At 35.9% G+C, this 23,405-nt stretch overlaps 2 protein-coding genes across 3 annotated transcripts in view; both read left to right on the top strand.

The window, feature by feature from the left end:
• LOC18775824 (serine/threonine-protein kinase ATM) overlaps positions 1-19,047 on the top strand; it is a 35,613-nt gene extending 16,566 nt beyond the window's left edge. The window contains exons 35-79 of the mRNA XM_020563871.1: positions 392-533; positions 687-827; positions 932-1,030; positions 1,414-1,460; positions 1,699-1,870; positions 1,958-2,179; positions 3,213-3,284; positions 3,421-3,490; positions 3,890-4,007; positions 4,097-4,220; positions 4,793-4,930; positions 6,037-6,147; positions 6,316-6,363; positions 6,490-6,594; positions 6,830-6,916; positions 7,129-7,446; positions 7,575-7,690; positions 7,787-7,853; positions 7,935-8,009; positions 8,558-8,683; positions 9,400-9,564; positions 9,650-9,748; positions 10,495-10,646; positions 10,744-10,945; positions 11,032-11,079; positions 11,194-11,277; positions 11,504-11,587; positions 11,846-11,926; positions 12,139-12,228; positions 12,304-12,366; positions 12,634-12,774; positions 12,883-12,939; positions 13,107-13,166; positions 13,425-13,519; positions 13,620-13,728; positions 14,218-14,307; positions 15,238-15,317; positions 15,406-15,484; positions 15,988-16,034; positions 16,127-16,226; positions 16,567-16,698; positions 16,797-16,931; positions 17,019-17,084; positions 17,565-17,708; positions 18,370-19,047. Of these exons, the coding sequence (XP_020419460.1) occupies positions 392-533; positions 687-827; positions 932-1,030; positions 1,414-1,460; positions 1,699-1,870; positions 1,958-2,179; positions 3,213-3,284; positions 3,421-3,490; positions 3,890-4,007; positions 4,097-4,220; positions 4,793-4,930; positions 6,037-6,147; positions 6,316-6,363; positions 6,490-6,594; positions 6,830-6,916; positions 7,129-7,446; positions 7,575-7,690; positions 7,787-7,853; positions 7,935-8,009; positions 8,558-8,683; positions 9,400-9,564; positions 9,650-9,748; positions 10,495-10,646; positions 10,744-10,945; positions 11,032-11,079; positions 11,194-11,277; positions 11,504-11,587; positions 11,846-11,926; positions 12,139-12,228; positions 12,304-12,366; positions 12,634-12,774; positions 12,883-12,939; positions 13,107-13,166; positions 13,425-13,519; positions 13,620-13,728; positions 14,218-14,307; positions 15,238-15,317; positions 15,406-15,484; positions 15,988-16,034; positions 16,127-16,226; positions 16,567-16,698; positions 16,797-16,931; positions 17,019-17,084; positions 17,565-17,708; positions 18,370-18,447 (4,879 nt within the window). The 3' untranslated portion in view covers positions 18,448-19,047. The remainder of the gene's footprint in view (positions 1-391; positions 534-686; positions 828-931; positions 1,031-1,413; positions 1,461-1,698; positions 1,871-1,957; positions 2,180-3,212; positions 3,285-3,420; positions 3,491-3,889; positions 4,008-4,096; positions 4,221-4,792; positions 4,931-6,036; positions 6,148-6,315; positions 6,364-6,489; positions 6,595-6,829; positions 6,917-7,128; positions 7,447-7,574; positions 7,691-7,786; positions 7,854-7,934; positions 8,010-8,557; positions 8,684-9,399; positions 9,565-9,649; positions 9,749-10,494; positions 10,647-10,743; positions 10,946-11,031; positions 11,080-11,193; positions 11,278-11,503; positions 11,588-11,845; positions 11,927-12,138; positions 12,229-12,303; positions 12,367-12,633; positions 12,775-12,882; positions 12,940-13,106; positions 13,167-13,424; positions 13,520-13,619; positions 13,729-14,217; positions 14,308-15,237; positions 15,318-15,405; positions 15,485-15,987; positions 16,035-16,126; positions 16,227-16,566; positions 16,699-16,796; positions 16,932-17,018; positions 17,085-17,564; positions 17,709-18,369) is intronic.
• LOC18777257 (probable inactive poly [ADP-ribose] polymerase SRO5) lies at positions 20,250-23,270 on the top strand. Of its 2 annotated transcripts, XR_002271879.1 has the most exons (6): positions 20,250-21,517; positions 21,735-21,976; positions 22,086-22,222; positions 22,321-22,416; positions 22,603-22,716; positions 22,860-22,943. XR_002271879.1 is itself a non-coding variant. In XM_020564819.1 (5 exons), exons 1-5 carry the CDS (start codon positions 20,922-20,924, stop codon positions 22,965-22,967), a joined length of 1,179 nt encoding a protein of 392 aa, XP_020420408.1. In that variant the 5' UTR covers positions 20,262-20,921; the 3' UTR covers positions 22,968-23,270. The 2 variants fall into 2 exon arrangements, 1 of the variants encoding a protein (XP_020420408.1); XM_020564819.1 differs by lacking the exon at positions 22,603-22,716 and having other exon boundaries at positions 20,262-21,517; positions 22,860-23,270.

Genomic DNA, 23,405 nt, shown 5'->3' on the forward strand with positions numbered 1-23,405 from the left:
ACATCATTAGATAATTAAAACAATGTTTGGTCAAGCAATTCATACAAGCTTCTAATTAATTTGTTACTTGTGTGACTGGATTAGCATTTTCGAAAAAGAATGCAGATGCCTTTTGCAGATTATAGTGGTGCACTTAAGTGGGCAGAGTTCCTTTATTATCCCCTATTTTTTCTAATGTTAAAGCCAATAATATGATATTCGTATCTTTTAATGGTGTTTGTGTGCAGTTCTCTTTCCATATAGGATGGAAGAGGAAAAGTGATGTTATGTTATATAATTGTAGTCCTTTTCCTATGTAGTGAAAACACTGAAAACAGAAATTTTTTGGACGTTTTTTAACTATATAATTTAATATGCACTTACTTTTGTGATTATTTGATGTTTGATGCAGTTATCTTTTCAATTTGGTTAGTCAATTCATTGGTTGCCGTGCTTTACAAGATCAATGCTGTCGTATCATTTCTGCATTGCTGAAAACTTTTAAAAGTAATCCATCCAAAGAAATTATCAGTGTTCTGGGTGAGCAACTTCAGGTGTGTTCCTTTATTGACTCTATATGTCTATCTTTTCTTCTGCATCCGCACATCTTCTCCCCTAGGGCCCCACCACCTTCAATACCCCATTTCCCCCCAAAAAAAGACCCCTTTCAGTATTCTCTGCTACACTCATGTTGTGTTTTGATGCAGTTTTTAGTGTCAAAGTTGGTGGCATGTTGCATTCCCACTGAAGCTAAGGGAGAACAATCTGGCAGCAGATCATCCCAAGTCTTGTCTTTGCTCCTCGAGCTCACTGTGGATTCTGATCCATCTCTTTATGATTACATCAGAGTAACGTTTCTGACTTCTCAACAATGAAGTTTCACCTCTTAAATAGTCTTAATTTGGTTTTGGTGGAGTTATACCCTTTCATTTGTGTAATTTCTCTGTGGTAGGAATTGGAGCCCTTCCCTGAAATAGATATCTTTGATGGGATTCGGAAGTTCCATCAGGATTTATGCCGAGCTTACTCTCCACGAGATCATTTGTTGAAGGTATATAATATCGATTTTTGTATATACAATATGAAAATAATAGATGGTCCTTATCCTACGCTAGTTTTGAGAGTGTAAACCTACAAATTTTTCATGGTTATTTGAACTGGGCATCATGAGTTCAAGTCTCTACAGATGCAACCTTCCAATTTATGTTGGATTCCATGTGTCAGGCTCTCTAGTGGTGGGAGAGAGTCCCATATATGATGGAGAGCGTTAATATATAAAAATTATAGTTCATCCACATTCTAACAGCTTAAGCTTTTGGAAATACTGGTAAACCAACAAAGTTCATCAGTGTAGATTTACTTTGCTTTTTATGAAATCCAAATATTGTTAAATATTTTCTCACTGATTGAATTATTTACTGTGACTTTTTTCAGTTTGTTAAGAGATCTTGCTACCTTCCGCCAAGATTACTTCTGTGGAGGTGGTTTCTCCTTCTTTTCTGTCTCTTCTGTGGTCTTGTTCTCTAACCCTACATGTTGTCATTTGTAGAATGAAATTGCACAATCACTTTTGAGGAATATACTACAAAATTGTTTTGATGATTTTAATAACTGTTGAACTTTAAAATGTTTCAATTTTATTTCAGGAATTGTAATCCAATTCTTCTTACATTGTTTGTTGGTAATAAGATTCTCTGTGAACTTGGTACATTCTTGCAGTCTCCAAGCACTGCACAAGAAGTTTCTTTTGGGTGAGACATTTCAAAGTGAAAAGAATACATATTGGCATTGTGACCAGGAAATTATCAGTGCTGTCTGGACACTGGTCCGCATGTGTGGCTCGGATGATACAAATACTGTTAGAGTTTTGCTCTCTGATTTCATATCTAGGGTACGTCTGCCAGACTGATATTATCTCTTCTTCTGCCCATTGAACTCAGCAATAATACTTTTTCCTTTTCTTTTCCAAAAAATGCAGGTTGGTATTGGGGATCCACATTGTGTTGTTTTTCATCTTCCAGGAAACTCTAGTGATATCCATGTCTACCAACCTATTAGTCATGACTCTTCTACAGAAGTCAAATTTCGGATGGATATTGGCTTATCTGAAGAACTTGTGGTTGCACTTTTGAAACTTCTGAAAAAGTACCTGATGGATGATTCCGTTAAAATAGTTGATATGACATCTCAAGCTCTTCGGGTGAGTCTTTGGATGGCCATTTGACTTTGCCCTCTTTTCAAGTCTGTCAGACTTCATTCAATGATAACGTTGTCTTGACCACTTCATCTTAATTAATTTGATACCTGGTCACTGATATATTCATTATTGTTTAATTTTGTTTACCTTCCATACTTTAAGAGGACTAACGGCAAACTTATTATGAGTATGACTTATGGTAAGTGAAGAATTGTGGCACACTTCCTATGATTAATGAGATCTTTAGGTACCCCCTTCTAACCACAATCTTGATCACAACCTGTCTATGCTGGGCACATTCATTTCTATGCTGAAAAATTGGTGGTACCAAAGTTGAACTCTCTTAGCAATTCTTTATTGTGAATGGTCAATCATGATACAAGTTCAGGCTTAAGAAAAAAAAAATCCAGAATATAAGAAAATTGCTGTGATAGACAAGGGTGTATGCAAATTTGCAAGATTGAGGGAAGTATAAGTATATAATATATTTGAATGATGTTAGTTCATTAAAGGGGAGGACCGAGTGAAATGTAAGGTAAGGTTAAGGTGAGGAGGCAATGTTTTCCTAAAGATATAAAATCCTAACAAAGTTGAGTCCGGGGCCTTATGACTGTTTTGGTTCGGTAAATATTATTGTCCATAGATTAGGTGCATGGATCCTACATTTGTATAAGATTGAAAATGATGAGCTTGGATTACCGTAATAGTCTAGTCTGCAAGTTTATTGCTATATTACTGTTTCACTTAGCAAAATGCTTCAAGTGTGTGGGTTCTTGTCGTATGTATCGACTAGTTGAGCCTATACCTAGGTAAACTATTACTTCTTGTCCAGGAACTGTTTTTTTTTTTTTTTTTTTTTTTAAAACAATAAAACTATGCATGCTGTTGTTACTTATAGCATGAATTTTTATTTGCTCGTGGAACTTTAAATCTATTGTTTGCTCCCCCCCTCCTTCTTCTTTCTCTTTTTGGCTTTACTTGTTATAATCTGATGGTTTTTATGGGGTTCTATAATATGCTTTTTTCCTGGAAGCAGGGAATTCTTTCAACTCAAAGGGGTCAAAGTACTATGTTGTCATTTGATTCTTATGAGAGGTCTCTTATTGAGGTAACTATGCTTTTCTCTGTATTTTTATTTTATTATACATTTTATTAGTTGTGGAATTAAATTTTATACCTAGTTATAATACTGTGGATGATGTTATTTCAATGGAATACTCGTGTAATTTATTCTTGTCTTCCAGGTTCACTCAAAGGGTGTCAATATTGAGCTGGTGGAGAAGCTCCTTTTCGATCTGGAAATTAAGTTTAAAGGTAACGCTGGTGCTGGTTTTGATACGTATTCATTTCTGTTTAAAGTGATATTCAAAATTGTGGTTAATGTTATTTAAACTGTTTGTTAAAGGTTGTCTTAGTAGTGTTTAGTTAGGCTTCTTGATGCTTTCTGCTTCATGTGGCCCTAGGGATCCAGACGCAGCATGGGCTTCCTTTTTATTTATCACTGGTTGTAAAATCTCATTGTTTTTTCATGCGTGGGTGACTCTGTGATGTCAACTCTCATGATACCTTCCAAGTTGCATCATGCTGATTTATACCTTCAATTTTGGATTCATATCATTTGTCACACCTCTTACTTGGGTTATTTGTTGTTGTGTGGTTCTCATTAATGGTTTTCCGGTTCAACATGTAATAATTCCTTAAATTCATTTTCAGCTGAAGCAATTCCATTAGAGAATTCTACTGTATGGGTGACAGATTGTAAAACTTTCGATACATGGATTTGTCAACTTGTCTACTCACTAATTGGCTATTGCAGTGATGTGATTCTGAGGTATTATCTTTGATATTGTATGTTGTTAAGGGTTCATTGATCAAGATATGTTGGTCAGAATGGTTATCCTTTTTTGCTGCTTCTTTCAGATTATGTCAGGATGTTGTGTTGGCGAAAGCTGAAGTTGCCGAGCTTCTATTACCAAGCCTTGTTGTCAATCTTGCTGGAAGGAAGGATATGGATGTTGATCTCCTCAAATTAATCTCTTTGCAGGTTGAATCTGGAATGTATTTTGGTCTATTTTTAATTTTAGTGTGATGTTTCTGCCATTTGTACATTAAAAGTTAAAACTATTAGTGGCATTAAGTTACCTTTTTGGTGCTTCATGTTTTGGAAGGTTTTCATTTTATGGGGGGCAGTAACTGAAAAATAGACTGTCTTCATAGGAAACTTGTTTTGATTGTCTCTTAATTTTGGGGCAAGTGTTGTGTTGGGAGACTCTATTTCTTGTTTGGGAGGGGAACTTTTATTGGAAGAAACTTGGTGTTATTTCAGAAGAGTTGTGATGTGATTGAGACGCCTATATGAGATTGTGAATGTGAGGCAGTTGAATGGGCTATTTCTTATTCTTCATGCTATTCAGGATTGTAAATTTAGATGATTCGATGTGCTGGCTAAATCTAAAGACATGAATTGATTCCATGTTTTATAACTTAGTCCTCATTGAGTTATTTATTTTATTAGTTATCTATGTAAAAGCATTGCAGGTCTGTTTCCCCTCTGCTGTATCTTGTTCTTGTTATGCACATTGTTGATTTGATTGGTTGCCTATGTTTTGTATGCAGGTGCAGGAATATATATTTACAGACTCTAATATGTTAATCAAATCAATTCAAATTTGGTTGAATGCCCTTAATGAACTTCGGTTATGTCATGTGATGCAAAGAACAACGTTGTTGCCATCGAGGGCAGAAATTTCCAAGGTATTCTATGAAACTATTTTGTAGTTGCTTCTAATGATTTCATTTTTTTTAGTTTAAAGTTTCTTTCAGATTGTTAAGTACTTTAATTTTCTCGCATTAAACGAAAAATCGTTGTATGGTTCTCTTTTCAGTTCCCTACACCTCTTCAAGATGGCCTTTTCACTATTATTACCTTCTCTCTCTTTCTCTTTCTTTTCTTTTTCTTTAAACAGTACAACGGGGTGGAAAAGATATATGTGTGTGTGTGTGTTTTCTTTTGCATAGGAAGCAGAATAGTTGCAATAAAAAGGTGAAGAGTACAATCAAAGTGGACCAACAGTCTAAGAGAAACTCCTCTCATCCTACAAAAACGGGACACCAGAAGTATAATACATGAAAAATCTCTCTCAGTCAGACAAAAAACGCAAGCATCAAAATGAAAAATTAGAAACAGCAACTACCTAAGATACAGTCAATAATACAACACTCCTCTCCTACCAAGAAGGATTGCACTAAGGGGTAGTCAAATAGTTGGACGAAGAAACCCATAAAGATGCAAAAAGTCCAATCCGGTTCCTATCACAAATTAACTCCAAAGCTCTAAACCCAGTGGAAAAGATGTTCGCCGCAATATTACAAATTGCATTGCAACAGCACAATCATTCCTATTCCTGCCAAGAACTAAACTACTTACTAATCTAGGAAACAGCCTTCTTTTCCCTTTCACTTAACAAAGTGTGACATCCTTCTTCTTATTTTAATACCATTTTGGATATGAGAGATGGAGCCAAGAATAAGATTGAGATATATTTGTTGATGTTTGAGAAAAAGTTTTGAAGATAACCTTAAAATAAAATAACCTCTAAAATTTGAATTTTTTGGATATTTTCTGCTTGCATTTGATGCATTTAAGTTTCTATAGTATGTACGTTTAATAATAGATTAGACAATATTACGTTCTGCTGCTGCCAATTTTGAATCAAGTATGAGAGAGGTCTATTGGTCGTCTTGACAGTGATCTTTTACTAATTTAATCGTGCAAAGTATGTTTTTCATCCAAGTACTTTGGTCACAAGAATATTTCACATAGATGGCACTAATCTAATTATTACCTTTTGGGTTTGTAGAGTGCTAAGCCTTCTAGTTATAGCTCCAAATCCCGTTCCACCCCTGGAAAGGCCGGAGATTCAGCTACTGCGTTAAGTGGAACGGCAATGGCGACGTCTTTATGGGACAAGGTATTGTGTTGTGCATATGTTCGAAGATATTCTGTTATCTGCTGCCTTACTCTCTGGAGTTAATTATGTTTAAATATTGTGTTTGGTTCAGTTTAAGGCTTGTCAAACATATTTTCTGAACCATTCTTTTTTCTTGTTATTTGTCTGATAATTTAAATATGTTCCCAGGTTTATTGGCTTTCTATTGATTATCTTATCGTCGCCAAGTCAGCAGTTGTGAGTTCTGAACCGTTCCTACTTCATTTCTTTTTCTTATAATTTAATTCCAAGTCTGTGCCCAAACAACTTTCTTTAGTTAGTATCCATAAGTCCATAGCTTTGACAAGGATGTGTACTTCATAGATTTGTGGCAATTACTTTACTGCCGTGATGTACGTGGAGCATTGGTGTGAAGAGCATTTCAACAGCCTCACACTGGGGAGCCCAGATTTCTCTCACATTGAAGCGGTTAGTTCCACATATATAGTGAGCTTTGTACTTGTTTTCTAATGAGCTGATATGTTAGATCTTGTTTACAGTTGGGGTCTGTTGTTCTGTTGTAAAACAATATACAAAAATGGAAGATACATATGGTCCTTCCATATGGGAAGAATTGTTTGTTCTCCTGTTCTGTTTTGTCCTTCTATTTAATCGGTGCTGCTTTTGACTTCCTCTTCCTGTTCTGTGTCTTTCTGCTCTTCAGTTGCCACATCATATTGAAATACTTGTCGCAGCCGTCACTCAGATCAATGAACCTGACAGCTTATATGGGATCATCCAGTCACACAAGGTTAGCAAAAATTATGGTTTTGCAATGAGGTGAATTTATGCTTAGTTGTGTCTGTTATGTAGTCTTACCAATTATGACTTTGGCCATCCAGTTTCATTTGAATCATCAGATATTGAGAGCACTTTAGAATGTCTGAGATATTATATTCAGAACATAAGTATATTCTCATAGTTGTATTATTTTTTCTGGTTTTGTGGTGATGGCACTGAAAGCTGACCTCTCAAATCATTACCTTCGAGCATGAGGGAAACTGGAGCAAGGCCCTTGAGTATTATGACTTGCAAGTACGTTCAGCTTCCTTGGTACCAGTGGATTTTGGTTCCAGAAATTTGTCACTGGAAGAGACTCAACCAACAGATCATTTATCCAATTCCACATTGGAAAATGCGATGAGGCAGAGGAAATCTTATAAAGGTCTGATTAGATCTTTGCAGCAAACTGGTTGTATGCATGTTCTAGATTTGTATTGCCAAGGATTGACAACTCGGAAGGGACACTTTCATCATGATCTGGAGTTTACTGAATTGCAGGTCTTCAATCTTAACTAGTTAAATATGCCTGATCAATGGCATGTTTGGCTTTATGGTTAGCAAATTTTCTCACTAGTTTAATGCTACAAGTACCATTTTTCTTGATGTTGTTGATCTACTATTTGCAGTATGAGGCTGCTTGGCGTACTGCAAACTGGGATTTCTCCTTACTTCACGTTGGGAATAATTCTATTTCATCAAGTATGCACATCAAAAGTGATCATTTTAATGAAAATTTGCATAGGTAAGAGATATTCGTGCCATACAAGTGAAGAAAACAAAACATATATGTTAGTCTTGAAGCATCTAAGACTGTTTATTTATCCTTGTTAACGGTCAGTTGTTTGAGGGCTCTGAAAAAGGGAGATTTCAATGAGTTTCACGGAAAGCTGAAAAACTCAAAGCAGGTGATATGGGTCTCAACTCTGTCTCTCCTACAAACTCGACATTGTGTAATTTTACTTATGTTGTGTGTTCATATGTGTCAGGAGCTTGTGTGGTGTGTTTCTCGTGCTAGTGAAGAAAGTACTGAACACATATATTCAGCAATAATTAAGCTCCAGGTATGTGATAAACATAAAAGGCAGGTTCTCCTTAATATGTTCACTTTTGGCCTCCATTGCTGCTAAATTTTTTGAAGCATGGATTACCTCTCTCAAGGAAAGAGGTTCATTCCAAATTTTAATTTGTAATTGAACGAAGACATTAAATTGGCATTACGTTCCAGAATTTGAATTCTATTGGATGACTCTGTTTGGATAGTTAGGTCTGATTTTAGTCATTCTTGATAGCAACACATCTCGAAGATGTAGAGAGTTACACGGACAGCATTCTTTCGATCCTCACCAACTTTGGTGTCTATCAGTACTTTTTCCATGCTAATAATTGCATTGGATGCAATACTTATAAATAGTTTAAATATGTAATGTCTGTCCATTACAAGGTTATTCTTGTTAATGATTTAATTTGTCGATTCATTATGCTTGGGTAAACCTAGACATGCCATGAGAACCAGAAAAAACCCGTTACATATTTTCTAAATTTTATTACCAAAGAAGAAGAAAAATCGTACCTTTTTTTTTTTTCCTTAAACTTATGTATCCTTGCGCAGATCCTTTATCATCTTGGCATGGCTTGGGATTTGCGTTGGACATCATGTCATTATGGTGAGGGTATAAATTCTTATCCAGAGATGGAAGAAGTGAATTCTGAACCTGTAATCCCTACCATAAATCAGGTATTACAATGATGGATGAAATCAATTAAGTAGCCATCGTTTGTTTGTTGGTGGATGATCAGTACAAGTGGCTACAAAATGATACATGTGATAATCATGTTTCTAAATTATGTTGTACAATTATTGAAAATTAAATTAGTAATTTTTTTTTTTCAAGTTAATCTCACTTCATACACCACTGTGGCACCAAAAATGAGGATTTAGTGGTTGGTAGTCCTGTTGACATTTCCCAATATACTAGCTCAAGAGAGTGAGCTAGCTATACTACAGATGTATAGGCAAAATAATATTTCATGCAAACCATAAACAGATTTAAATTTAAGTGTTCAAGAACATTTAGGCCAGGGACCTTGGATAGGATAAAGACCTTTTTTTCTATTCAAATGATGATTTAGTTTTTTGTTTTCCCGCAAATAGGTTATACAATGCCCTAAGTATTAATTAATATTTGGTATATATTGAAGTTGTAATTTTTTTTTTTATGTGTAGTAGTAACATGTTATAGCCGTATTTACATTAGAAGAAGATTGAGCCTAATCTGTGTTCTTTGTTATTGTTTGGGCTTATTTAAGGTTTCTTCTTATAGATGCATGGTGAAATCATAAACCATGGTTTAGAAATTTCATATGCGATTAATTTAATTTACCTCAGTTTCAGATATATATGTGCATGCACAAATGTCTGGTTGCCTGACATAGTCTTTTACTTTGAATTAGTTATCTTGGCTGAACATGGATTGGAGTTCCATTTTGGAACGGACCCAGTTACACATGAATTTACTAGAGCCTTTGATAGCGTTCAGGCGAGTTCTACTTCAAATCTTAAATTGTAGGGACTGTATGGTGCAACATCTTCTGCAGTCCACATCTACCCTCCGTAAGGTATTTTCAGCATTTCATAATCATAGAACCATCCACTTAACCTGCTTTCCTGATATCTCCTTGTCTGTTTTTCCATGTTATATAGGGTTCTAGATTTTCTCAAGCAGCTGCAGCTCTGCATGAGTTTAAGTTCCTCTGTGTTGAATCAGGAGAGCAAGATTCGTCCCTATATTGGCTTGGAAGGGTACATAGTTTATATAATTCTTAACCACTGCTTTGAGTACATATAAGAGGCTCCTATTTGAGAATTTCTTTTTTTTTTTTACTATAGATCCTGCTTAACTGCATCTGTAGTCACAAGACTCTCAAATTTTTGTGGACAACTTTTGATGTTGTAGAGTGCTGGGAAGCTCTAAATAATGACTTCCTGAAATATCTCCCTTAAAGTTAATTTCTTTCTCACATTTGAGAATATATCCTCTTTTTTCTTGTCTCTAATTATTCAAACATCAGCGACAATGAGTCTTAGGACTGTAAATCATTGTTAAGCTTTTTTAATGGCGGGCTCACTCTCTTCGCATGTAACCCGCCATCTAGATTTGAATGTTTATACGATCTGTGGGAACTGTTGCCTGATACTTTTCTTTTGCACAATTACTTGATTTTTCCAACAAACTTCTGAGTTGCTTCCAAGTCTGGGTGGATGGAAACAACGTGCAAAACAGAATTTAATAGCTTCTACTTAAACTTCATTTTCAAGTGCAAGGTTATTGCTATGCTTTATTTGTTCAGTAGAAACAAGTTCTCTCATAGTCCTTTCACTGAATCTGTGAACAGTGTATGTTTCACTTTGCGGCCTTTTCTGGTTTGTTTTAATTAATTTCTGTATTTTAATTAAATTTGGTTTTAATTTGTCTGTCTGTCTAAATGTTTCTGTCATCCTTTTTCAGAAGTTGGAAATAACACTGGTAAACTTTTGTATCTTGGCAGCTTGAAGAAGCTAAGCTTTTGCGCGGCCAAGGTCAGCATGAGATGGCAATCAGCCTCGCAAAATATGTCTCACAAAATTTCCTGTCAAATGAAGAGTCTTCAGATGTTCATCGCTTGGTTGGGAAGTGGCTGGCAGAGACTAGATCTAGCAAGTTATAGAAAATCTTAACTACTGATAATTTGATTTTGGATGTGAATAAAAGATATACTGATTTTTCTTTTAATTTTTTGTCTGGAATATAAATTCAGCTCGAGAACTATTTTAGAGAAGTATTTGAAGCCTGCTGTTTCACTTACCGAGAATCAGAAGGCTGCAGACAAGAGGTCCAGAGATAGACAAAGCCGAACACATTTTCATCTTGCGCACTATGCAGATGCTCTATTTAGGAGTTATGAGGAAAGACTAAACTCTAATGAGTGGCAAGCAGCTATGCGTTTAAGGAAACACAAGGTACTCAAGAATAACTTAGAACAAGCACTCAAAGTTCCTCAAGTTTAGTGTTTTTGAGCAATTTTTAGTAATTGACAATTTCACAGACAATGGAATTGGAAGCACTCATTAAACGGCTAAAATCTTCGACAAAGGTAAATTCAAACCATTATTATGTTTCCTTATTTGCCATTTTGATTTATAGGTACCATGGGGATAACCTGCCAAGTTTCCATGGCATTTTTTTCTTCTTCTATATATAATTTTAGGGGGAGAAGATTGACTACTCTGTCAAAATTCAAGAGCTGCAAAAGCAACTTGCAATGGACAAGGAGGAGGCCGAAAAACTTCAGGTAGTTGTTATACCTTGGTTTGTTGAAGTCTTGTTCAAAATTTGTCCTTCTCACTTGCTTTGTGTTGGAGGGGCAATTTTAACAACTAGTGAATGATCTGTGGGACATCTGGATCTAAAATCTGGGCTTCCTTTGTAAATGCAGAGTGTGAGCGTATCTACGGGAATTGACTTGTAAAAATATAATCTACTTTTAACTGTTGTATTTGTTTTCATTAACTTCTCAGGATGACAGGGACAATTTCCTTAACCTAGCATTGGAGGGATATCAGCGTTGTTTGGTTGTTGGCAACAAATATGATGTGCGAGTGGTATGCGCTTACTCTCAACGTCTATGTCCAACCGAACCTAATCTAGCACTGTAATTATGTAGTGAATGGTCCTAAAAGTCTCTGGCCCTTAATGTTGATTACTTTTGCATGAGGTTAATTTTTATTCAATTTGAGCAGAAAACAAAATGTTTGCCTTGGATTGAGTGGAAAGTTTTACACAAATAAAAGCCATCCTCATTGATTTATTTTATTGTTGAACCTGTATAATGCCATTGAGGGGCTAACACATGTTTTCAGGTTTTTCGGCTAATTTCCCTGTGGTTCTCTCTCTCTTCTAGAAAAAATGTCATAGACAGCATGCTTACCACAATCACCGAGGTACATTGTGAATGAGAACAATATTATTAATCAATATTTGAAATAATAGAAACCAAATTTCTATAGTTTTCTGTAAAAAAGTTATATATATATATATATATTATACATACACACACACACACACACACACACACACACACACACACATATATTTCTGGATAATGAATGCTATATAAGAGTTGTGCTTGATTTGTAATCCAATACTTGTACAGGTTCAGTCTTACAAATTCATCCCTTTAGTATACCAAATTGCTTCAAGAGTGGGTAGCTTAAAGGATTGCCCTGGACCTCGTAATTTTCAGGTTCACATTGAGCTCATATTCTTGGCTCCTTCAGAAGTTGGGAGTATATTCTGATTCTAATTATTGGATGTGCAGTTTGCCTTGGTTTCTCTTGTAAAGAAAATGGCTATTGACCATCCATATCATACTATCTTTCAGGTATTCAAGATTAATTTTAGTGGCCTCAGCTGGCCTGAAATTCCAAGCATGTTTTGTTCTTGAGTAATATGCTTACAAGGGTTTCATATTTCTGTATGAATTGCTATAATAAGTGAAATAGGAAACAAAAACCTTCTCATTGCCAATATCGCACCACAAGTACCATGCTTTTTTCAATCGTGCTCATTGTGAATATGGTCTTGTCAACCTGTTTTATGCATTGAAATAATATTGAATATTTTACGTTCCCATCTGTACTCGCACTAGCTTCTAGCATTGGCAAATGGTGACCGTATCAAAGACAAGCAGCGCAGCAGGAACTCATTTGTGGTAGATATGGATAAAAAGCTTGCAGCAGAGAATCTTTTACAAGAGTTAACATCATATCACGGAGCTATGATAAATCAAGTATTTTGCATTATTTTTCCAGATCAAGTGATTTATCTTAATTTATTGTTATATCTATATGAACTAAAAATGCGTACAGATATATTTATATATGCATTCTTTTATTAGATGAAACAAATGGTAGAGATCTATATCAAACTTGCTGAACTAGAAACAAAGAGAGAGGTTAGTGAAATGGATATCAAGTCGAGCTTTTCTTCTTCCTAATTACACATTACTACTGTTCCTAGTCTTTTAATATCTTAATTCAATAACTTTGTTGCATTCCTATGATGAAGGAAAAGCCTTAAAACAGTTTTGTCTGCTACTACCTAACTAGATTGTGTCAACAGGATACCAATAGAAAGGTAATGCTACCAAGAGAACTGCGTAATCTTCGACAGCTGGAACTTGTAAGTACAGCACTTTTATAGTTTGTACTTAGGAATTTGATAGGGATGTGATGATTGATACTGTGAAATCTTTCTATGATAAACAATGGTATTTTGGGAAGTGAAGGTTATTCTTGTTTTATTACTTGAAAATTCCAATTTCAATAGACTGATTAGGTGATTTGGCATCTTAATTGGTTTTTGGACGGAAATTGGCTCATTGAGCTTGCATCTATTACTTAACTAATTAATAGCCTTGCATTTATGATGAAATGGCAGGTGCCTGTTGTGACAGCTACCTTTTCCATTGACCAGAGTTGTCAATACCATGAAGGCTCTTTCCCCTACTTCAAAGGATTAGGAGATTCAGTTAGGTATGTCTTTGCAATATTATGAAATTCCGTATCAATGTGTTTTTATAATCTTCTTACCATAAGAGATGCTACATTCTGATGTATTTTGGTGTATATACAGAGTAATGAATGGTATAAATGCTCCAAAGGTGGTCGAATGCCTAGGTTCTGATGGCTGCAGATACAGACAGCTGGCAAAATCTGGAAATGATGATCTAAGACAGGATGCTGTAAGAGTTTTTACTCGGTGTTTGTATGTCGGCTGGGTGTGCGTTCGTGTGCCTGCAAATGCATATCTTTTCGTCTATATTATTTGTCTTGCCATCTAACTCCTTCGGGGACAGTATGTAAAGTTTCAAGCTTTCTGATAGCACAGAAGCTTCAGAATTTTTACCTGACTATTCCCAAACGTCCATTCCTACTTTAAAACAGTGCATTGAACATGCTATTCTTAATTTGGTACCCTTACAACTTTTGTTGTCTAGTTACTTGCCGCCCTAGGTGGGATCGGTGTAATGTGTAGTTACATGGAACATTAGTAATATTACTCTTTAGTCTTTACTTAGCTTTGCTATGAGGGCATTCCTTGTCTTCTCTGGAGTCTTGCTTGTTTCCTTTTTTTTTTTTCCTAAAATAAATGTTTTAGTATCCTGTTTCCTTTTGGGAATAAACGCTTCTGTCATGGTTTCACATATACAAGATTCATTATAAATTTACAGGTAATGGAACAATTTTTTGGTTTAGTCAACACCTTTCTACAGAACCACCGGGATACATGGAAAAGAAGATTAGGAGTGCGCACATACAAGGTATCTTCTTCAACACATAATGAGATATCAGATCCCATCATGATCAAGGAGAAGGTTGATATTTAATTTGGTGAAAATGAAGAATATCACCAAAATTTTCTTTTTGGATGATTGTTCTAGTGCATGAGAAATTAGTTCCCTCTTTTTTATTTTTTTTATTTTATTTGCGTTTTTGAAACATTTTTACACACTTTAAAATTTCCATTGAGAAATTTTCCATGCATGTTATCAGGTCTGTATCATGTCTCTTTAAGTATTAATGTTATTAAGATAGAGATTATTGCATCCCAAAGGGGGATGGAAGTTGATATCTGATGGGGATGGGACTTCAATAATTCCTTTATGCATTTTGAGGATTTAGTAATAAATGAACTCTTGTGCGTGAAAATTGCATTATGACATATCAGATCCCATAATGACATATCAGATCCATCATGATCAAGGAGAAGGTTGATATTTAATTCGGTGAAAACGAAGAATATCACCAAAATTTTCTTTTTGGATGATTGTTCTAGTGCATGAGAAATTAGTTCCCTCTTTTTTCTTTTTTTTTTTCTTTTTTTTTATTTTTTTATTTTTTTATTTTTGCCTTTTTGAAACATTTTTACACAGTTTAAAATTTCCATTGAGAAATTTTCCATGCATGTTATCAGATCTGTATCATGTCTCTTTAAGTATTAATGTTATTAAGATAGAGATTATTGCATCCCAAAGGGGGATGGAAGTTGATATCTGATGGGGATGGGACTTCAATAATTCCTTTATGCATTTTGAGGATTTAGTAATAAATGAACTCTTGTGTGTGAAAATTGCATTATTGATTCCAACTGCATATGCATCGGTTTTGTTATAAAAAAATAAAATCCTAACAATAATCTTTATCATCTAATTCTTTTACCTATTGAAATCGCAATGTTCTTGATGCAATAGGTAGTTCCATTTACTCCAAGTGCTGGTGTTCTTGAATGGGTTGATGGCACTCTTCCTCTTGGTGAATATCTTATAGGAAGGTAATGGGTACCATCTTTTAGAGCCTACTTGAGGTTTAGAATGATTGAATAATATGGTTTTTCTAACTTTCCTTTTTTCAATTTTCAGCATGAGAAATGGAGGTGCCCATGGTCGCTATGGGGTGGGGGACTGGTCATTTCTTAAATGCCGAGAACACGTGACAAATGCAAGTATTACTGCTTACAATTTGTAACAGTAGGAAGAATATTGTGATTTAAGAAAACCAGTTAATTGAAATGGCATAAATAATAGAGGGTGTTCTCCTTTTCACTAAACCTAGAAAGTTTTGTACGAAGTTTTTGGGAACGCCTCTTTTTAGGACAAACATTTATGTCTGAATACCAATATTTTATTCATGTCTCTCAAATTTGTGCATATATGGGGCTTAATATTATTTGTTTTCTTTACTTATCATTAGATCTTTCACTCAGGTGTAAAGTGAAATGCTAGGCTTAACGTTTGCTCCAATATTGTAGGTGATACAAAATAGTATGGATAGTAGATGTCTTGGAGAGAGAGCTAGAGTTAACAATTCTATATTGAGTATCACAACTTACGAATGCAAAAGAAAATGTTACAGAGCAGATTAGAGTTATCATACTAGTACTCTCATTCAAAAGCATATGTTCACCTTTAACAAACTTACATAAATTCTCTGGTCTTTGACAGGGAAAGGACAAGCGCAAGGCATTCCAAGAAGTTTGTAGGAAGTTCAGGTATGTCAGACCTGTCTTTGACATGGAGAACACCAAGTTTTCCAAAATTTTAACTGGTTAACCTCTTAATTCAATTGACACACCTCATGCAGGCCTGTCATGCATCATTTTTTCTTGGAGAGATTCTTGCAACCAGCTGACTGGTTTGAAAAGAGGCTTGCATACACACGAAGTGTTGCTACTAGTTCAATGGTTAGTGATTTATACTCGTTCTGAGGCAGTTGAGTTTGGACATGGTCTTTAATAATAGGGAATGTCGTAGTTTCAACTTCCAAGCCTTGTTAGAGATGTTCTCACCATGGAACTGACAAACCACTTGTCCATAATAATGCGTATAATGTACCAAGGCCCTAATCGAAACATCCAAACCTTTGTTCTTATGGCAAAATGTCATTGTAGTTCAAATCCAAATAATAGTTTCCAGTCTTTTTCATTAAGAATAATCTTTTTAGGATGAATCCTGCTTAATTTATAAAGATGACTGCATGATTGTCTACTTGTTGATAATTCTGGAAATTGCACTCATATTCAGGTTGGTTATATTGTTGGCCTTGGAGATCGACATGCTATGAATATCTTAATTGATCAAACCACTGCAGAAGTTGTTCATATAGATCTTGGTGTTGCCTTTGAACAAGGCTTGATGCTTAAAACACCAGAACGGGTTTGTACTTTGTGATTATGTTTCCCCTTCTAAGCTTGTTTATGTAGCTTCTTGACTTTAGTATGGTTCAATGTTCTTATCTTAACAAATTTTCACAGGTTCCATTCAGACTTACAAGGGACATCATTGATGGAATGGGTGTCACTGGAGTAGAAGGGGTTTTCAGAAGATGCTGTGAAGAAACTCTTTCTGTTATGAGGACAAATAAAGAAGCACTACTGACCATCATTGAAGTATGTAACTTTAGTCGATTTCTCAAATTAATAAATAAAAATCAAAACTTCTTGCTTCTCTTGATATCAGATGGGATTTCTATGCAGGTTTTTATTCATGATCCACTTTATAAGTGGGCTTTATCACCTCTGAAAGCTTTGCAGCGTCAAAAGGTAATGGAAACTTAACTTTCTGTTTACATTCAGTGTATGCATATGCAATCTGAGTCCAGGACTTGTCTGCCAAGAAATGCTAAGGGAATGGGATAAATTGGGGCCTTCAAAAATTTATCAACATCAGATTATGTGTGAAAATTATTTACAAATTAGAACGGCATTGACAACTTAAAAATTTGAACACACTGGAAAACAAGGTTTCCTAAGTTTTGTGTCTTTCACCAAAATTATGTATACTCAGCGAGCTTAGGTGGACAAATTCCACTTCCTATCAAAGCTCAGAACCTAAAACAATGATAATAATGTTTTGGCCATTTTGACAAAAGTAATTACTTAATAGAATATGCCACCTTCAAACGTTTGATTCAGTCATCCATCTCAGTTGACATTCTTAAATTGTTTCACACGTAGCAGCTGTTCAAACTACCCCAGCTTACATTATCGATTATACTGAATAAATTTATTTTTCTTGGTAAGGAAACGGATGACGACTTGAATTTAAGCTTGGAAGGCTTGCAAGATGGATACGAAGGTAATAAGGATGCTGCACGTGCGTTGATGCGTGTAAAACAAAAACTAGATGGATACGAAGAAGGAGAGATGCGAAGTGTACATGGACAGGTAATTCTCGAGTGCCACAGTTACATCGACTTTATAGCCTCCTTATATATTCTTTCTTTACCCATTTGATTGATAAGGTTGGGTACCCATACTGCATCAAACAACTAGCACCAATGAACATGGTATCATTACAGCTGTGCCAATGTTGAGCATTACCATAAAATGGACATTGATTCCCTCTCATGTAAAAATTGTGACAGAGGAATCAGTTTTGACATCTCTTTTGGTGCAATCCTGGTGGTCCTCATCTAGTGATTCATATAGCTACCTAGTTTTTCATCTGCTTCACTGTTTACAAGGGAAACCAAAGATCCAGAGGTTAAAATACAAAGAGCATATCGAACTTATCTAGTAGTGGCAGATGATAATCTACTTCTCAAATACCTTTAACCAGAAAAATTCCAGCCTTCATTATCAAGGCTGTATGCACTAGATCAGGAGAACTTCCAGCCTCTTGTACGGAAACACCCCTGCCAATCTCAACAAGAATTATAACTATTGTGGAACTAGCCCTGTGAGGACCTTTGTTTCCTCAGGCACATTGTGGAACTACCCCTGCAAATGGAGACTCTTCTTTGGGTTTAATACTTAGTTGAGAATGGTGCGATTTGAATACATTTTAGCTTTGGGTATCTGTCATAAGACAAATCTAAATTTGCAGGTTCAACAACTTATACAAGATGCTATCGATCCCGAGCGTCTTTGTCAACTGTTTCCTGGATGGGGAGCATGGTTGTGATGGATTTTTCTCTGTCAGCTTAGTCCCATCCCAACAGCTTCGAATCATCTTGTATAGGCGGCATTAAATTTTATCAAGTTTTGTGATCTGTTCTTTTCTTCTGTATATATTCCTGAGTATACGAGGTGTAGTCGGTCCATGTATAGTATGCTCCAATGCTTATGGCAGCTAGTTGCATCAGGTCAATTAGATTGTAATTATTGTAAGCAATAATGTATATCATTTGGGTGGTGTGGTTTTAATTTCCTTTGTGCGTCAACATTGTACATCGAACCCCGAATGTAGGGACAAATTGGGAGGAAAAACAAAAAACAAAAAAGCCGACAACTATATATTTTATACGAAAACACTTGAGAGAGCCCAATTGGAGAAACAAAAAAACATTCATCTAGCTAGTTATTTTCTAATTGGTCCTTAGTGTGTTTCTTTCCATTTAAAAGTACATCAGGCAGTTTTCCTTATAGTATTGGGTTTGAAGAGTTTTCTTCGAAAATGTATAGTTTTCATGGGAAAGCTATACTAGTAATAGCATACTGCAATGAAATTATATTAAAATATATACAACCACGTGCAAGAATGTTTATACACCTTATTTTGCTTATTGGGCTTATATTTTTTGTCTTACAAGCAGCCAAGTACTCGGGGCATGTTTGGGACTGCTGCTTTTAAATTGTATTTATCTTCTTTTTTTATTTATTTATTTATTTTGGGTTTAATCTTACCTATCCATTATTGGGAGATGGTGAATTTTACTCGGTTTTCCTATTATAGATTTCATGAAAAGCAAAAAAAATTAAAAATAAAAACATACAATTTGTCTCTCTAGGGCAGAATATGAAGGAATGCTCAAGCTTCGGTCGACCTACATAGGCCCAAGTTTCTATTATTATTAGGGAGACATTTGACCTTTTTTATTTGACATCCCGAAGATGAAAATGCGTTGACCCAAGGTGATTTCCGAAGAAAAAAAGTGCAGATTGCTAGTGGCTGGTACTCTTGTTGTATCACTGTTTCAGCTGGGATCTTTGTCCGACCCACTGAAACCGAGAGAGGTCGGCCCACAGGCTCAGCAGTTCCATTCTATTGGTATGACAATCATGCCTTGAAAATTATTTATTTTATTTTCTCGGCCAAGACATAGCCAGCCACATTGAAGACCCCTTGAGATCAATATAAGTAGAAAAACTTGTATGAACAGGAATAGTATTGTTTTGTTATTCCAATTAATGTAAACTGCCAGGTAGAAAAGTTAAAGTGTTTCTCATATTTGCCCATACCAAATGTCCAAAAGAAAACCGGGAAAGCTATGAATACAGCTTAGCACCAAAAGAAAAATAAAAAATCTATGAACCCATGTCATGTTACCTTTAATCCAGGACAAGTTAGGGTGGCGAAAAACTGCTCAATCACATTTAGGCACACAAACACACAGACGTGACAAAACATTCATTACTTCATTCAAGCTCTATCCAATCCACAAATCCATGACCCCTCAATTAAATTTTTGATTCACAATATCGTCCCCATCCAATCTCCCCACCGACCAATCTGAGCAGGTCTTTTTAAATTTTAAGCTACCCCTTTCCCCATGCCAATGATGTGTTTTTGCCCCTCTCATTTTATGTTCGAAAAGGCCAAAAAATGAACAGATATTTACAAGGGTATTGTAGTAATTCCATACAGTTCAAAAATCCACCGGGTATAGTTTTGGGTTTGGGTAAACCGCCTTAGCCAAAAAAAAGTCCAGAGAGCGCCTATGGCCTCCCTTTTCGGTAATAAAACGACGGGTAATCAAAACAATTAGCGCCGCACCGCCTTTTTAACAAAACAAAAACAAGGCGGTTCCGTTAGTTTTTCCTGAACTGTATTTATATTTTCTTCTTCTTCTTCGTCTCTCCTTCTCCAAGCAAACCTTCTCATTTAAAACAAAACCCCAACGCACACACTTACAAAAGCACAGACAGTTTCGTTATGATTTCTTACACACCCTCTTCAAATCCCATATTCTTTATTTCTGGGTTTTCTCTCACTACCGTTTTTGTGATTTGAATTTCATATAAAACCACCCCTTTGCAATTACAACTCTCTCTCTCTCTCTCTCTCTCTCTCTCTCTCTCTCTCTCTCAAAACTGTCCAGAAATGTATGCATACTATTGATATTTTTAGTAAGTTTGCCTTTTTTAGCGTTCTCAAAATTTGCCGACTCTTCTTAAGTCCCATCCTTTTGTATACATACAATTTCATTTCTGTTTTGTTGGATCAATTTCTTTTGCTCCAACACTTTCCGGGTCTGAATCAAATTCTTCTCTGATTCTTTCTTTGGTTTAAGAAAAAACAGAGTTTCTTTGTTCTTTTGCTTTACCTCCACGAAACTCTAATACGTGTCCATATTTAGTCTTTAGATACAATTGTCTTCGGTTTCAGATTGTAAACCACACTAGATTTCCTTCCGCTTTCTTCTGGGTTTTATTGCAATGGCGTGTAGCGGTGTTCAAGGTCGGTTGTCCTCTGTTTTCACCGATGGGAGCAACCCTCATGGTTTTACAGCGTTTTCTTCTGAAAATTCGTCCGAAGATGAACTCACCGATCAACTTACCGATTCGGGTACGAGCGATACGGCCTCAGAGACCTCCGTCCAAGATCAAGATTCGTTCATCTCCGACTGCGAAAGTGTCGTAGATTCGGGTTCCAGTTCTGCGCAATCGCGGATGTTCAATGACGGGTTGGTCGCACTTTTCGACGGGGACAGAGTCCACGATCTCATCAAGCAGAGGTTTGTTTCAAGTTTGGGTTTGCTTGGACCGCACGCCAATGTTGTGGCCATTCATAGAAACTCCTATTCTAGCCTTGTGGGGCAAGCAAGGCTGCGTTCGTTTCAAATTTACTTGAAAGCCGTGGAGGAGAAATGTGGTGGCAATCCCAATGTGAAATATGCTTGGTATGCACCTTCTTCTAAGGATGAGATTTCTAAGATCATCTGCCATGGTTTTGGTCACCATGAGAAGCCTCAGAAAGATGGGTTATACGGCAGTGGCGTCTACCTTGCTCCTGATGATTCTCCTATGACATGGTGAGTGATTGCTTTGTCCCAATTTCTTGGGCTACTCAACTTGGAATTGAACAAGTCCATTAATTAATTTGTATGATTGTTGACGAATTCTCATGCCAACTTAGACTTTTCTGGATTCTTTAATTTAAACAACTGCTCATCTGTTTTTCATTGTGTAGAAGTTTGATTTTGTCACTTTTTCTCAACATCTGGTTGACAAATTTGTTTTGTGTTCTAGTGTGGAAGGCTCCAATGTTGATGAAGACGGTCTGCGACATCTTTTGCTCTGCCGTGTTATATTGGGGAGGCCAGAGGTTGTGCATCCTGGTTCTGAACAGTATCATCCAAGTTCCGAAGAGTTCGATTCGGGTGTGGACAATCCTATTGCTCCGAAGAAGTATATAGTATGGAGCACCTACATGAACACACACATCTTGCCAGAATATGTCATTAGCTTCAGAGCTCCTACTTGCTTGAAAGGTATGCAACTTTCTCAACTTTATAAATAAAAAAAATATTCTGTCTGGATTTGTTTCTACAATGTTTGGAATCTATAGTTCATGTTCTACACTTTTGTTTCATGATGTAGGGTTCTTAAAGACTCAAGAATCAATTAAGAAACCAACTTCACCTTGGATGCCATTTCCAGCTCTAATTGGTGTACTTTCAAAGTTTTTGCCTCCACCTACCTTTGCTCTGATCAGCAAGCATTACAAAGATCACAGGGTAAGTAGTACTTCATTGCATTTGTAGATTGGTACTCTTTTTGTAATTAAAAATTTATTATTGTTGTCCTCATTTTTGTGAACCCTTCTTTCTTTCAGGAGAACAAAATCTCAAGGCATGAACTAATACAAAGAGTGAGACAAATAGCAGGAGACAAGTTACTGGCTTCAATCATCAAATCTTTCAGAGCAAAGGTATGAAATTGATTTCTTCTTTTTTTATTTGGCAGAGGAATGAATAAGAACTTATTTTCAACTTGTTAAGCATTTAATTTATTAGGAAATCATTACCTTTATTTTCAATATTCTGTCTAGCTGGTTCTTCTTGGCTACTTGCTTACCAATGCAGAGAATTCCTTATTTGGGAGTTTCTTGTTGCAGGTTCTGTCACCAATTCAGTAAACTTGCATCAAATTTCTTTTCCAACTCTCTTACATAAAGTGGTCCCAACATAAAAGTTTATATAATTTTATAATCTTATGAATCCTACATCATGTGAGTGAGTCAGAAAAAAGGAACGCTTCATTGTACCCTCTTCAATTTTCAATATTTTTTTTTTCGTTTTCATGCTCTCCAATTTCCCATGTATTACATAATTTGTGTATAATAATCTGATTGTAGATTTTTTTTTTGTGCAGCAAATCAAAGGTTTGCAAAGGGTTGCTCAAAATGGAGACAGAAATGGGAAGGAATTCAAAAATAACACAGGCGGTGTAGATGAACAACCTATTCCTTTGTTGGGATGATGAGTTAAACAGTGCACAGTTGCAAGTTGCAGTAGAGGGAGGATCCAATTGACATATTCTAACCACAAGGGAAGGGGATCCAGTCCAGTAGAGATGCCTGAGGGGTTTCCTGGGATTTCACTAGTTTTGGGATCTACCTAGAAGTCAATAGTAAATTTCACCTATTTTTCTATTTTTCTCTCTGTTACCTAGTCACGCTGACATTGTACTGGTTGAAATTGAATTGGTGCTCTCCACAATCAACGGTTTGAGACTGGATGATGATAATGATGATGATGATATATTCTCTTTTCTTCTTTCTTACGTGGGGGTTTTGTTTTGTTTTTTTTTTTTTCTAGTACCAAATATTCTCTCATGTCATGGATGGTGATATGATGCTCCGAATGACATGAGAAACCAAAGAAAGAGCATATGCCTACTTTCATATCAATTATTGAT

Source organism: Prunus persica, chromosome G5, assembly GCF_000346465.2.
Source record: "Prunus persica cultivar Lovell chromosome G5, Prunus_persica_NCBIv2, whole genome shotgun sequence".
Taxonomy (NCBI): domain Eukaryota; kingdom Viridiplantae; phylum Streptophyta; class Magnoliopsida; order Rosales; family Rosaceae; genus Prunus; species Prunus persica.

What these genes read in the sequence shown, in the direction of transcription:
- LOC18777257 (XM_020564819.1), top strand. Translation starts at nt 20,922, where the DNA reads ATGGCGTGTAGCGGTGTTCAAGGTCGGTTGTCCTCTGTTTTCACCGAT. An exon ending in GATGATTCTCCTATGACATG is followed by an intron (nt 21,518 to 21,734) that starts GTGAGTGATTGC and finishes TTTGTGTTCTAG; the next exon opens with TGTGGAAGGCTCCAATGTTG. An exon ending in AGCATTACAAAGATCACAGG is followed by an intron (nt 22,223 to 22,320) that starts GTAAGTAGTACT and finishes TCTTTCTTTCAG; the next exon opens with GAGAACAAAATCTCAAGGCA.